The sequence below is a fragment of the Myotis davidii genome, unplaced genomic scaffold, assembly GCF_000327345.1.
Source record: "Myotis davidii unplaced genomic scaffold, ASM32734v1 scaffold461, whole genome shotgun sequence".
NCBI classification, from domain to species: domain Eukaryota; kingdom Metazoa; phylum Chordata; class Mammalia; order Chiroptera; family Vespertilionidae; genus Myotis; species Myotis davidii.
In genome coordinates, this window is record NW_006295825.1 from 1,822,167 (window position 1) to 1,837,622 (window position 15,456).

At 36.5% G+C, this 15,456-nt stretch overlaps 1 protein-coding gene and 1 pseudogene across 2 annotated transcripts in view; one reads left to right on the forward strand and one right to left on the reverse strand.

The window, feature by feature from the left end:
* Window positions 1-15,456, forward strand: part of CLPX (caseinolytic mitochondrial matrix peptidase chaperone subunit) — a 44,254-nt gene that overhangs the window by 838 nt on the left and 27,960 nt on the right. For both annotated transcript variants that reach the window (XM_015568513.1, XM_006770775.2), the window contains exons 2-3: window positions 6,608-6,768; window positions 7,701-7,818. In XM_015568513.1, the coding sequence (XP_015423999.1) occupies window positions 6,608-6,768; window positions 7,701-7,818 (279 nt within the window). The remainder of the gene's footprint in view (window positions 1-6,607; window positions 6,769-7,700; window positions 7,819-15,456) is intronic.
* LOC102763418 lies at window positions 8,377-11,097 on the reverse strand (annotated as a pseudogene).

Here is a 15,456-nt window from a genome sequence, read left to right on the forward strand (position 1 = left end):
ATGGTTCAGGTGCTCAGGTCTCGGCAGTTGTCATCACAACTGGCCGGTCTCCTAGTCTCTCCGGGGCGGCGCTGTTTGCCTTTCCTTCCGTTTATCAGCAGCTGTGAAAGTGGCACTCCAGCCGGGAGGTCCCGGAAAAGAAACCGTGTTTTCTCTTCCCCGAATTTATGACTCTCAGACTATGAGGCTGGATCCTGTTATAATCACCTCACTTCTAGACACATCCGTTTCACTTTGGGGTTGACAGCTTATGACCTTTGGATAAGTTTTTTAAAAGCCCCCTTTTTTCTAAATGTTAGGTTCATGATAAAATTTTTGTTGTTGACGACATGTACATTTTTTCTGACAGTTTATTTCACAGAGGAATTAGATGAGCATGCGGGCAGAAGCATTTGTAAAGTGATCTATAAATGTAAAGGAGTCAGTTTAGTCCCAAGACCTTGTTAAACCTGAGCAAGTACATGCCCCTATTCCGAGAACTGGAGCTGCAAACACTTGAAAGTGACAGCATTAACCCCTAGAGCGCCCGGGAGCTTGATCGCGCTCCTCCTGGCTTTCGCCAAAAGTGCCGGGCGCGCTGTCAAAGCTTCGAAATGGCGTCCAGTTCTAAGTCTGCTTTTATTAGTGACAATGATATTGCTAAATATGTCAATGTAGTAAAGGTTTCCTTACGTGTTTGAATATGTAACTTCATTTACTGGCGATTCATAATTTTTTCCCTAAACTGCTGTAAAATCAGCAAAAATGCCTTGGCAATTTTAGCATAGTCCCTAGGATATTGGTTGGCACTCACAGGGTTAACTGCATTTCCTTGACATGTGTTTGTTGAGGGCCTGCTAGGCTGTGTTGGCGCTGGCGGTAGAATGGTGAACAAGGTCTCACCTTCAAGTTTCAATCTGGTAGAGCAGACAAATAATATTGTTTCTCGGAATGGACAAAGTATATGTGTGTTCAAGGTCATTATAGAGTTTCATATTTTTGCATGACAAACAGCAAAATACTTTTCACATTGATTTAAGACTTTCCCAAAACCTAATTACATAAAATGTTTACTTTTCAAAGTAGAAAAAGTCTAAAAGTCTACAATAATATAGAGATATTTTCTTTAAGGCCTTAAAAAAACACCAGGAGGATTATTTTTATTCAAAACTTCCTGAAAAAAGGGAAGAAAGGCAAAAGAGAGAAAAATCTGAATTGAACTTTAACTAGTTTATTCTTACAAACAGTAGAGTTAAGAATTTCAACAACATAATAAAAACAAACAAAAGAACTTGATCAGATTAGTCTTCTAACACAGAATTGTAAAATGAATTAAGAATAAAAGGGGACATTTCAGACCTCTGAAGCACAGTGTTATTCTTTATTTCCATTGGTCTGTCATGTTAGACTATATGTTATATGGTAGTTTGAAAAATTATTTGGAAAATTAAATTGTCATCCTAGATACTGGATCTGTTTTCTTTTCCTGATGTCCTATGTGTACCCAGTTTAATGTGTTTTTCTTCATTAGTTTCTTTGAATATGAAACCTGTGGTAAAGAGAAATTTTAAATATTTTTTCTACCCACGTCACGTGTATTTTTAAATTTTAGTGTATCTTTAAAAAAAATGTACTTTGCATGTATAAGTAAATTTGTTTTCTAAGTATGTGTATTCAGAAATGCTTGATTCCATTTAAAAGATTCTGAGTGGCAGTATTTGGTCTGAATTTGGCTGTGAGAATTGTAGGATCAGAATTGTGATTTCTGGCTGCTTTTTGTCCTTGTCTGTTTAAAAGGTGTTACCTCATGAAGGTGTAATGATACGAAGATGCTTAAACATGTCCATAATTTTCATGATTGTTACATAATACGCCTAGACTGTAATTTTAATTCTCTTTCTCTGTAGTTAAATACAGTCCAGTTTAAATAAGGCAAAGTGAATAAATGATACAGTATCTTTATTTCTTTTTTTCCCAATATCTTTAGTTCTTAATCAACGTTTCTGTTTTGTTGGCGTGTTCATCTTCAGAGCAGCAGACTAGCCTTAGTGAAAACCCGGCAAACATTTTTAAACTTGAGGAAAGCTATCATAGGAGTGATGCTATTTTTTTTTTAAGAAGTATTTCAAATTCATGAAACAATAACCTGGGCATAACATGAAAATTTGAGGTTAATAAAAGCAGTAAGCATGTAGTAAATTGCTGATTTTGTTTGTGAGTTTTGAATTTTTCCCCAGTTTGTGTTAGAGGTTAGAGGCCAAGTGTTTAAGTGATCATTTACCTTGATTTGCCATTTCATCAATCATTATGCACTTAAATATTGTCACAGCAAATAGTTTAAATTTTTCATTAGTTCTATATTTCTAAAATAAAAATTAAAGATTGGTTTATCTTTTAAACGGAATCATTTGTATGTTTTGGAGAATGCTTAATTCAAGATTGAATAAAGGCAGTCAAATATTTAAAAGTTGAATAAATAACTCACCTACTTTGTAATAGCCCGAAAATAAGTGTACCTTATTCTAATATTTCTTTTTAAAAACACTTGCTCTGAAACTCAGAAGGCTTTATCTATATAACAGAAGTTTGTAATGGTTTAACTTTTAACTATCTTTTGTCAATGCTGCCAAGTAATCTTTTGAAATACACTTCACAGAAATACTTTTCTTTTTGGCTTTAGGATTTTTTCATTTGGAGTTTACAGGCCTCCAAAAGGGTCTCAGAATTCAGAGGTTCCATGAACTTTATTTTCACTAATCTTGATGTGAAATACAGCATTTCCTTCAATTCTGAATGAAGGCAACAAATCTACAGTAGCTGCAGTATCTGAATTTGTCACCCATCAAAATTACAAATATTTTCATGTCATTACAGTTGCATATATCTCAAAATATATTGTTTATACTTTTCACACCTTTGAAATCATGGTAGTTATAATAGCTGTTAGGTCTTATTTAATTCTGTTAGTAAAGAAGAATATTTTTTAAATATTTTGATAACTTCAATATAATTGGTTTTCTTGTGTATTCTATACATTTAAAAACATTCTGGCCCAGCTGGGTATAGCTCAGCGGTTGAGTGTCCACCCAGGAACCTAGAGGTCACTGGTTCGATTCCTGGTCAGGGCATATGCCCAGGTTGCGGGCTCTATCCCCAGTGGGGGGGCGTGCAGGAGGCAGCCGATCGGTGGTTCTCATCATTGATGTTTCTCTCTCTCTCTCTCCCTTCCTTTCTGAAATCAATAAAAATATATTTAAAAAAAAAAAACATTCTGAGAAGGGGCATGTCTTTAGGCTTCACTTGACTGCCAAAGGGGTTCATGGCTCAAAAGGGGTTAAAAACTCCTGATTAGTTTGTTGCAATGATTTCTGTGAAGATTTATATGATTGGTGAATGGTTATTTAAATTGTTTAGAAAGGACAGTGGTTTAAAAGTGTGGTTTCCAGACCAGCAGCATCAGTATCACCTGGGAACTTGTTAGAAATGCAAGTTCCACCTCATACCTTCTGAATCAGAATCAGGGAAGGTCCCCTACTATGGTTTAACAAGCTCTCCAGGTGATTTTGATGCGTGCTTAAGTTTGAGAGCCATAGGTTTTAGTATTAATGGCATCTTGTTGGTATAGCGGCTATAGCCCATAGATTATAGAAAGTTAAAACAACACTACAGTACCATACCATTAGGGCCAGCAAAGAAATTCTTAAACTTTGAAGTTTAAATGACACAAACATGTTTTTCAGATAGTATTTTCTGGGGTGACTGTATAGTTGCATTAATAAGTTATTTAAGGGGACTTATTTTCCTTTATTCAAGTAGACTTTAGGAAGATTATGTTCACAATTTTTAATTCTCTTAAATTTCCAAAGATAATTTCCTTTCAGCTTATTTTCTAATAATATTAGATACTGTAAATTGTTAAACACTATTTTAAAAGATATATTTTATTGTAAATGGGAAAAATATATCCACTGTATGTGATAATTCAGGGTTGTTTTGTCTAAATATCTAAGTAAAATAGTCTCACATAATTTTGTTATAATTGTAGTTTTCTTTTTGAATACATTATAATGGCTCAATTTAAAAAGCTATACTTGTTACATAGATTATAATTTTATTTTGCTACCTTTCATATTAATTTATTATGAACATTTTCATACACACACAAAATAGACAATGAACTGCCAAATACCCATTACCCTGCCTCAATGTCCATTAACTTTCTGCATTTCTTGATTTCCTCTCCCCATTATTTTTTCTAGGCTTGATTTTTATATTGTCATAGTCTTTAAATAATATTCTGTCCTTGGAAAAACATGTTTAGCTTAAAATGTATGAACTACCTTAAATCTCATTTTTATGAGGGAGTAATGGCAATTGTCATTTACTGCAAAACATGAAATGTTGCACTTGAAAAAATTTGAAATGTCTTTTGAAAACATTACTTAAAAGAAAATCATCAATTGTATTTTTTAAAATTAATTTCCAAGTTTAATAGTGTTAAGCAAAGTTTTACAGTCTAGATTAGGGATTGGGGTGTCAAACCTTAAACCATTTTCGGTATTTATATAGAGGTGAAAAAATTTGGTTTCTCTTATTTGTATCTTCCCTGAGAAGTTTGATGCATTCAGTTTTGTACTTTGTGGAACAGATGATGGCCTAGGGCAGCAATTTTCAACCTTTTTTATCTCATGGCACACATAAATAATTACTAAAATTTTGTGGCATACCAAAAAACATATTTTGCTGATTTGACAAAAAATAGGTATACTTCTGATTGATTTATAAAAAATAATAGTAATTACCTACCCTTTTTCTCCAAAATGACTTAAAGTTTGTGTGTTGTTTTTTTTTTTTAAGTTTGTTGATTTTAGAGAGAGAAGAAGGGACAGAGAAACATCTTATTTATTGTACCACTTACTTATGCATTCATTAGTTGATTCTTGTATGTACCCTGACTGGGGATCGAACCAGCAACCTTGGTGAATCCGAATGATGTTCTAACCAACTGAGCTACTCAGCCAAGGCTCAAAGTGACTTTTTAAAAAATCAGGTGCCTATACTTGTATATAAAGCTTTCTAGTACCAAGAATTAACCAGTCAGACCCAACCTTATGCGACGTAACCAATAAGATGCAACTCTGTTATATGGCCTATATACTTATGGTTCAAGATAAAGCATTCACACTGGACTACTGCTGTTATGTTGGCTGTTGTCATTTTTTTATTTGACAATCTAAGGGAAAAGAGGTCAGTGCCCCTGCTAAATAGTCAGGTATTGCACATTTTAGAAATTCTTGTGGCGCGCTGGTTGAAAATCGCTGGCCTAGGGTGATAAATAGCTAAAGAAATTAGTTATTCTAACATTGCATACTGTTGGAAAATTGGAATTAATAAACTAGTTATATAACTAAGCAATTTATTTGTTTGAAGGACTTAATTTTAAACCAGTTTTTGGCTTTGGATACAATACATACATATGTGCATGATCTCTTAAAAGCTCTAACAGGTGTAGAAATAAAAATTTAAAGCCCGAGTTGAGAATTTTGCAGGGAATTAAATGAGGGGGGCAAAAAAAATACAATATCTTAAATTTATTTGAATATTAACATAAACACACATACCTTTTTTGTTGTTTATTTTATTACCTCCTAAGAGCACTCTGGTAAACTGATGGCGAACTTCCTTCTTGGCAGTTCAGTAATGTAGGTTAGCTTATGCAAGATTCTGAATATCCCTTCAGTACTGAAATATATGGCATTTTGTTTAATCTAGGATCATTCAATTTTCTTGTGTAAGGAATACTTTTAAAGACCAGCTTGGGAAATGCTGCCTCATAGTATGCAGTATGGCTCTTTTGTTGATGCTATAATTTATTTTGTATTTATGTAAGAAAAATAAGGGGTCAGCAAACAATGACCCATGGATCAAATCTGGCCACACCCATTTGTTTATATATTGTTTACATTTACTTTCCTGTTATAGGCAATAGACTGAGACTATGTGGCCCACAAAGCTGAAGATATTTACTATCCTGGTCCTTTTCAGGAAAAGTTTGCTAAATAATAACTTACATTCTATTAAAAGAATTTTAACTTTATGTCAGAAAGTTAAAATCCTTGAAAGCATAATGGTGGTTACACAGTATTTACTGAATTATATTTTTTTTCTGTAGGATTGAAATATTTCATTAGGCCAGGCTGAGGACCCCCCCCCACCACCACCACCACCAGTGCATGAATGTCGTGCACCAGGCCTCTAGTATAAGAAGAACAAGAATATAGGACATAAATGGTCTTTTCCCCCTACAAGCAAGGCAGATGTTGAACTACTTATCTCAAACTTTGAGTCACTCATTGCTATGACCTTGGTGGTCTTTCCTCACTTCCAAAAGACAGGCTTGGGAAGAAAAAAAATTTTTACTCACCTGGAATCTGTACAAGGCCCAGGTCTGGCCTGTATTTGAGAGGGCTTTGCCTCTAATGATATTATTGGTTTCTTTACCAGTTTGTACTTCTGTGAAAACTAACTTTTTCAACCTCTTGTGCTTAACAAATTTTTGTTTCCAGGGTATTTATTGAAAGAATGTTAATATTTGATGTGCAGACTAATAAATTTTTTATACTTCCAGGTATTTCTTGTGGTCGCATTCATATACCTGTTTTAGGAAGGCTTGGGACCTTTGAAACTCAGATTCTACGAAGAGTTCCTTTTAGAACCTTTACAGAAACACCAGCATGTTTAGCCTCAAAAGATGGGATAAGTAAAGATGGCTCTGGAGATGGAAATAAGGTATTGGCATCTATGTACATATTTGGGTTCCCTTGTTTAAGCAATATATATACATAAAAGCCTAAGCAACTGTTATGACCGGTTGGGTCGACCAAATGACCGGTTGCTATGACAATGCACTGACCACCAGGGGGCAGACGTTCGATGCAGGAGCTGCTCCCTGGTGGTCAGTGCGCTCCTACAACCAACCTCCTGCAGCTGGCCAACCTCCCACGGTACCCGCCCCCCACCCCCCACCCCCCCAAAAAAGCTGCAAAGAAGCTTCATTAAGTAACCTATGTAATTAGTCTGTAGGGTTGAATTAGGAATAGCCATCACTTCCTACTTTCATACAACTTTTACAACTCATAACAGTGTAAACTCCACTTCATCCTCTACTAAAAACCTTGGATATCTTTATGACAATGCTGGGCTACTCTGTAACTAGCAAGTAGATAATTGGTGATTGTATTGGGTCAGTGAATTATCAAACTTTTTATTATGTTAATTTGACTGACACTTGAGTTAATATTAAATTCGAGACAGAATGCTTGGTGCTTTCATATTTGCACTTAATCCTAACAGTGACTCTGAAGTAGGTGATATCTTTATTTAAGAGATGAAAAAAGTTAGATTCAAGAAAGTGAAGAATCACTACTTGCCATGGTAATAACACCCAATTCAATTTAATTGAAATGTAGTTTTATACTTACAGAAATTTTTTTCCTAGTTCTTATTGAGTCATTAAAAGAAAACTTTTTATTATACATGCTGGCACATACCTACATGTGCCAGCAATAGTAGAGATATAAATTATGCAAATGACTTCATTCTAGAAATTGTAAAAATTGTAAGATTAATTATAAACTATATTGTTTATATTTGTTTACATATAAAATGGTGCCTGAAATTAATAATTGACACTCTCCTTTTTCCTTCTCCAAAAACTTTAGAAATCAGCAAGTGAGGGAAGCAGTAAAAAATCAGGCTCTGGGAATTCTGGAAAAGGTGGAAACCAGCTACGCTGCCCTAAATGTGGTGACTTGTGCACACATGTAGAGACGTTTGTGTGTAAGTATTACTCCTGTTGTTGTTCTTTTTCTCTACCTTTTCTATATATAAATTCTCTATATAAATTATATAAATATATAAATTATATAAACCGAGGTTATTTTCTTCCTGAACTTACATGATTCTCTCCTATGTTCACCAGATACTAAAAATCCCCAGGACTAGTAATATTTACACTCTGTGTAGGAGAGTATTTAAGAAAACTATTTGCTTCTTTATTTTGGTTAAGTGTTTATTTTAAATTTGGATCTTAAGAATTTTTTATTATACTTTATTTGTTTGTATTATATATTGTATCTGTAAAATAATTCAAGTTTATTGAATGAGGCCCTGGCCATGTAGCTCAGTTGGTTAGAGCATCATCCTGATACACCAAGGTTTTGGGTTCAATCCCTAGTCAGGGTACATACAAGAATAAACCAATGAATGCTTACATAAGTGGAACAACAAACTGATGATGTCTCTCTCTCTTTCTCTTCTCCCCCTCTTTTCCTCTCTCCCCCCTCCCTCCCATCCTCTCTCTCTAAATTTTAAAAATTTACTGAATGAAAGGCTTTGCTTATAATTTATAAAACAATAAAAAAATAAGTTGTTGAAGGGGTAGCATTGAGTGAATGAAATAATATAGTTCTGGGAGGAGGGATCTGTGATTGATACACATTTGATTGAAAAAAGGAACTGTATTAGGTTACCATGCAGATATATACCACAGTCAAATGTAGAAAAACACAAGAAAGTATACGTTCTGTAATCCCAACAGAGTACCCTTTCTTTGATATAAGAACACCAAATATTTTTAGAAGCTAAAGCTATTAAGTTCACAGAAGTGCAAAACACTAAACAAAAACTCTTTATTTTTAAGAAAAAAGTACATTTTTTTCATTTTCTGTTCCTGGCATCAATTTTCATTCTTTCTAGTGGAATCAAAACCTCTTGAACGCCTTTCAGTGTCATCCAAAACTTGAATTTCCTCTATTTCTGACTTTAAAAATCCATTCACAAATGAGCTGTGTAATTTGGTCACCCTTTTTTACTTCAAACTTTTCTTTGCCAAAATTAAAACAGTACAACCAGATTTGCTATAGTTTTCATTTATGACACCAGCTCCTACATCTATGAAATGTTTGCAGCCAAGACAGAACATGAAGCTACTCTTCCATTGCACCCAGAAGGAAGAGCTATCAGAATGTTGGTTTTCGCAAGGGTTTTCTCTGTAGGTGGTACTGTATAATCATAGGCACTGTGTAGGTCATAGCCTGCTGCCCATGCAGATCCCTTGGTCGGGCAGTGGCATGCTCCAAAAGCCCGGCAAAGCCACTTGCTGAGAGATGGCAGGTATCTCTTCAGAGCACAGCATGGCAGAGCAGAGCAAGAGTGGCGAGGAGGGTGGGGAGAGCGGCAGAGGGGGAACGAGAAGGTGCAGGGTCGGTTTTTGTAACCATTAAGCTATACAAGAACCAAGGCTTGCTTATTCTGTATTTATTATTCTGTTCTTCACCTACATATTGATCGTGTCATAAAACTGGAGAAGTGGGTCATTCAAATATTAAGGTATTTTCCTTCTCTAAGTACTTTTCAGAGGAGCTATGCTCTCAATTCTAGAAAATGTCTGATAATCATGATTCAGACACTAAGAGAAAGAAGAAATTAACAGTCCTACTTTTGCTTAGTGTCAGTAATTCTCTCTGAAATGCAACAGATATTTTGTTTAATGAATCAAATAACTAATTTCCTATATGATCAGAGTTAATGGTAATGACTTGAGTAAATTACATTATACTAACATGTCAGCCTTCCTATACAGTCCAATTATGAAAAGGTTGATGGTAAGGTGTGGCAGAATTTCAGTTTCTGATTATTAACTGGAGAGGATTCTCTGTATTCTAACCCAAATAACTTCAGTTTCACATTTATCAATGCTATTAATTGGCCACTATATGAAAAAGTACTATATGTAGCATGTTTTTACAGTTTTAGAAAGACTTTAAAGTAGTTCCATTCTGTAGCTGCAATGTTAGAGGTTCTGTTTGTAGTTTTTACCGAGTAAGAGGTCAAAGAGAAAAATCAATCTGAATGAACAGTAATTTGAATTGCAGCATAAAATGAAAGTAGTAGAACTGGATGATATAACTATTAAATAACATTTTCTATTAACAAAATTTGGTGTGATATACTAAAGTTCTCAAAAATCTGAGAATTGCTCAATTCATAATGGTAATGTCATATTATATATATACTTTTTATTATATATTTTTTAATAAACTAGGTCCTCTCAAGATTAAGTTTAGTTTACTTTTATGCAGTGTTTTCAAAACCTGCCAGGTCACTGTTGTTTAACAGTGATTAAGTGAACACTTTAAATATTAAAACTATATTTTTAAAAAAATGAGCACTAAGGGTGATTGTTAACTATAGATTCCCTCCTTCCCTAGAGATTAACTTTCTGTAGGTATTGGGTAGGATCCTAGAATCTGTAAATATAATAATGAGACCAAGTGTGGAAAACACCATACACTAATCAGCTCAGTTCTGAGGTGGTCTATTTTCTTTGGGACTTCTAATGGGGGAGGGGGATGTGGAAGAGAAAAGTAAAAGAAGAATACATACTCAAACATCTGTTGAGTCAGACACACTGCTGGGCTCAGAAAATTCACAGGTGAGCATGACACTGTTCCTGTTCTCTGATCTTTACTACTGAGGAGTAACAGGCCCCAGCAGTGAGACTAGGCCCTCCTCCTTTGTTTTTTTTTTTGACCCATAATAAAAGTCTCTTCAGAATGAATCCCTTTTGAATGCAGTGGATTTTCTGTCCACTTATTGAAAATTTGATCATCCTAGTTCTAAATAGTTTTATCTTGGGCGATTTACTTTATTTAAATCTGTATTTATATAGTTATTAGTTCATAAACATCTTTAAAAAATATTTTTAATTGATTTTAGAGAAGAAAGGAGAGAGAGAGGAAACACTGATGAAGAAAGAGAAACATTACTTACTTGGTTGCCTCCTGCAGGCACCCCTATTGGGGATGGAGCCTGAAACCCGGGCATGTGCCTGGACCAGGAATGGAACCGATGACTTCTCAGTGCATGGACCATTAGTTCAACCAACTGAGCTACACTGGCCAGGGCCATAAACATCTTTTTATGTGCTTTTTGTCACTTATAGTTCTTTTATGAATGGCCTGTTTAAGTAATTGTCAACTTTTTTGTCATTTTAAATTCTTTTTAATTACCTGAGGAATACACGTATATGTCCCTCTTCATGAAAAAGTAGAGCATTATAGATAAAGTTAAAGATACACTTTGTAATATATCTTCATTGAACATAAAACTTTTTAAAAGCCTAAGTGCTATCATATTCAAGTTTTTGTTTTCTTTCAAATCAGCAATGTTTTGAGAGCTATATATGTTAATGCATACAGGTCTAGTCCTTTTCCTTTTTAAAAATTTTTTGAGGTTTTAGTTTTTTGGTTTTTTTTTAATCCTTACCCAAGGATGTTTTTTATTGATTTGAGAGAGAGAGGAAGGGAGAGGAAGAGAGAGAGAAACATCTGTGTGAGACAGAAACATTGATCGTTTGCCTCCCATATGCCCTGACGGGATTGGACCCACAACCTTTTAGTGTCCAGAACCATGCTCCACCTGACTGAACCACCTGTCTAGGGCTGTGTCTGACTTCTTTTATTTAGCACTAGAGGCCTGATGCACAAAAATTCGTGCAAGAGTAGGGCTTCCTTCCCCCAGCTGCTGGCACTGGCTTCCCTCCATCAGCTTACTTTCGGCACCTGGGCCCTGGGCTTCCCTCCTCCAGCCGCCAGCAGGCACCTGAGATCCAGGCTGGCTTCCCCCTGGCCCTGGCTTCTTCAGAAGGATGTCCAGAATGACATCCCGTATAATTAGCATATTACCCTTTTATTATTATAGATGAACAGCTGTAAACCTACTTTCCCCCCACCTGTATTCTTGACGGGCTGCCCACAGGCACCCGGGGCCAGGCTGGCTTCCCTCTGGCCCCAGCTTCATCAGGAAGGACTTCCGGAATGACACCCAGAAGACACCCAGTCTAATTAGCATATTACCCTTTTATTATTGTAGATATTTTCAAGGTTCATTTGTGTTGCATTATGTATCAGTCCTTCATTGCTTTTTATGGCTGAATGGTAGTATTTCATTGTCCCCTCATCTATTGATGGACATTTGAGTTGCTTCTACTTGTTAGCTATTATGAATAATGCTACAATGTCCAGGCCAGTGTGGTTAAGTGGTTAGAACATTGGCCCACACACTGAAGGGTCCTGGGTTCGATTCCCAGTCAAGGGCACTTACTTATTTTGCAAGTTTGGTCCCTGAACCCATTGGGGTGCATACCGAGCAATGTGTCTCTCTCACATTTTTTTCCTCTCTCTCTCTCTCCCTTCCCTTTCTCTCCCTGTTTCTCGCCCGCCCCCTCCCTCCCTTCCACTCTGTAAAAAATAAATTAAAAATTATCTTCAGGTGAGGATTAACCAAAAAAAAGCAATGCTACTATGAACATTTGTGTACACAACTTTTGTGTTTTTACTTGGGCATCTGCTTAGGAATGGAATTGCTGAGTGAAATGGTAACTATGTTTAGCTTTATTAAAAAAAAATTATTTTTAGTTTTTATTTATTGATTGGGGAAGGGAGGGAGGGAGGGAGAGAAAGAGAGAGACATTGATTTGTTGTTCCACTTATTTATTACTCAGTTGGTTGCTCCTCGTATGTGCCCTGACGTGGGATCAAACCTGTAACCTTGGCGTATCAGGTGGATGCTCTTACCAACTGAGCTACCTGGCCAGGGCCTATGTGTAGCTTTTTAAGAAACTGCCAAAAAAAAAAAAAAGAAAAAGAAACTGCCAAACTGTTTTTCAAAGAGACTATACCATCCTACAACCCAACTAACAATGTATAAGGGTTCCAATTATTCCACATCATTTTCAACACTTATCTTTTTTATTGTAGCCATCATAGGAATTTGATTTATATTTCCCTAATGAGTAAAGATATTAAGCATCTTTTAATGTGTTTATTGGCCATTTGTATGTCTTTTTTGGAGAAAAGAATAGTATTTAAGTCCTATGTTCATTTTTATAAGACCAGTGCTCTAATCCTGAGCTATAGGGCCCACTTCTATGTTCATTTTTAAATTGGGTTGTCTGTATTGTTAAGTTATGAGTTCTTTATATATTTTGAATGCTAGACCCTTATCCAGATATGTGATTTGCAAATATTTTCTCTCATTCTATGGGTTATTCTTCCCTTTTAAATGCTATATAGCAGGAGTAAGCAAATAGTAAATATTTTAGGCTTTGTGGGCCATATGGTCTCTATTGCAACTATTCTCCTTTATAGTTATAGTGCAAAAACAACCACAGACAATGTAAATGAATGAGGATGCTGTGTTCCAATAAAACTTTGTATATGGACACTGGAATTTGAATTTCATATAATTTTCATTGTCATTTTTAGCTCATGGACCTTGCTGTATATATTTAATCTAACAGGTTTGCTTGTAGTAATGTTTGTTTTCTTATAGTGGTATTACTCTTGCTTGTCTTTGTTGAAATAAAATATCATTTTTATAGATACCATTATGAATATATAGAAAATCATCAGAAATTGAAATTAATATCTAAGAAAATTGATTATAATGACTAAGATATACTATTCTTTAGCCCATTTAAAAAATAACTTGTCAAACATGAATAGACTCCCCTCTTTAATTTAGAGCCTTTAGTTGTTTTTATTTTTATGTATGTAATACTTTTTTAATGCTTACTGCACTTATCTGTCTCATAGGGCGGGAATTAAACTTTTCTGCAGTGTTTTGGAAATTTTGTATTGGACCCTGAAACTTATTTAAAATCATGAGAAACTTTCATTTAAACAAATTTCCTAAAAAAGTTTTTACTAAGGTAGACTTTCTGTTGTTGGCATACTATACAAGCATGTTTACTGGGATCAGTATTCTGTATAATAAAGGAATATAGGATACTTGTAGTAATCATTTAAAGAAAAGAGATTTAGCCCAGCCAGAGTGGCTCAGTGATTGAGCATTGAACCAGGAGGTCATGGTTTGATTCCCAGTCAGGGTACATGCTGGGGTTGTGGGCTCCATCCCCCGTGAGGAGCATGCAGGAAGCAGCCGACTGATGATTCTCTCTCATAATTATGTTTCTTTTTTTTAAAATATATTTTATTGATTTTTTACAGAGAGGAAGGAAGAGAGATAGAGAGTTAGAAACATCGATGAGAGAGGAACATCGATCAGCTGCCTCCTGCACATCTCCTACTGGGGATGTGCCCGCAACCCAGGTACATGCCCTTGACCGGAATCGAACCTGGGACCTTTCAGTCCACAGGCTGACGCTCTATCCACTGAGCCAAACCGGTTTCGGCTCATAATTATGTTTCTATCTCTCTCTACCACACACACTAATAAAAGGGTAATGTGCTAATTAGACCGGACATCCTTCTGGACAAAGCTACGGTGGCAGGGGCTGAGGCAGAGGCAGTTAGGGGCGATCAGGCCAGCAGGGAAGGGCAGTTAGGGGTGATCAGGTCGGCAGGGGAGTGGTTAGGGGCAATCAGGCAGGCAGGCAGGTGAGTGGTTAGGAGCCAGCGGTCCTGGATTGCAAGAGGGATGTTGGACATCCCCCGACAGGTCCTGGATTGGAAAGCATACAGGCTGGGCTGAGGGCCCCCCCCACACACATGAATTTCATGCACCGGGCCTCTAGTATATATATATCTAAACTAATAAAAGGGTAATATGCTAATTAGAGCAAACGTCTTCCTGATGTCCATCCAGACAAAGCCCCAGGAGCTGCGAGGGCCTAGGGCCAGCAGCAGCACGGGAGAGGCGCACTGCGGTGGAGGAGGCTGTGCCAATGCGGGAGCAGGAGTGGAGGCAGGGTCACTGTGGGAGTGGGAGCGGAGGAGGCGCCTCCTCAGGAGCAGAGACGGGGCTGTGGGGCCAGGGTTGCAGGAGTAGAGGAGGCAGCACCTCCATGGGAGCAGAGGAGCGGGAGTGGAAGTGGGCCTAAGCAGTCAGTAGGACCTCCCCTGAGGGCTTCTGGACTGTGAGAAGGGGCAGGCCGGGCTGAGGGACACCACCCCCCCAACAGTTCACGAATTTTTGTGCACCAGGCCTCTAGTGTGTAATATAATAAAAGTTGAAAATAAAAAGATATACATAAAGAAAATATATAGTATAAGAGCAAGGAAGTAAAGATGCCTATTCAGAAAAGAGAAGATACAGAGTTACTGAGCCATACCATTTAATCCTGGGCAGGCATTGTGAAGGCTTACTTTCTAAAGGATGGAGGCATTTCTTGAACAATTCAGTTTCTTCTCTTTAGGATGCTCTTGTTTGTCTGTTATCCTCTAGCAACAGATCTGAAGTGGATATAGGAGTGTGTGCCAGCTCTCGAGTCTGTCTAGCTTTCTTAGTTTGTTCCTGCTGCAAGTTTGGGGCTTGAATATTTTTTGAAGTTGAACATACAAGACTTTAAGAATGATTGAATAATGGGGTTGGAACATACAAGACTTTAAGAATGATTGAATAATGGAACATACAAGACTTTAAGAATGATTGAATAATGGCCTCCCAAGGAGA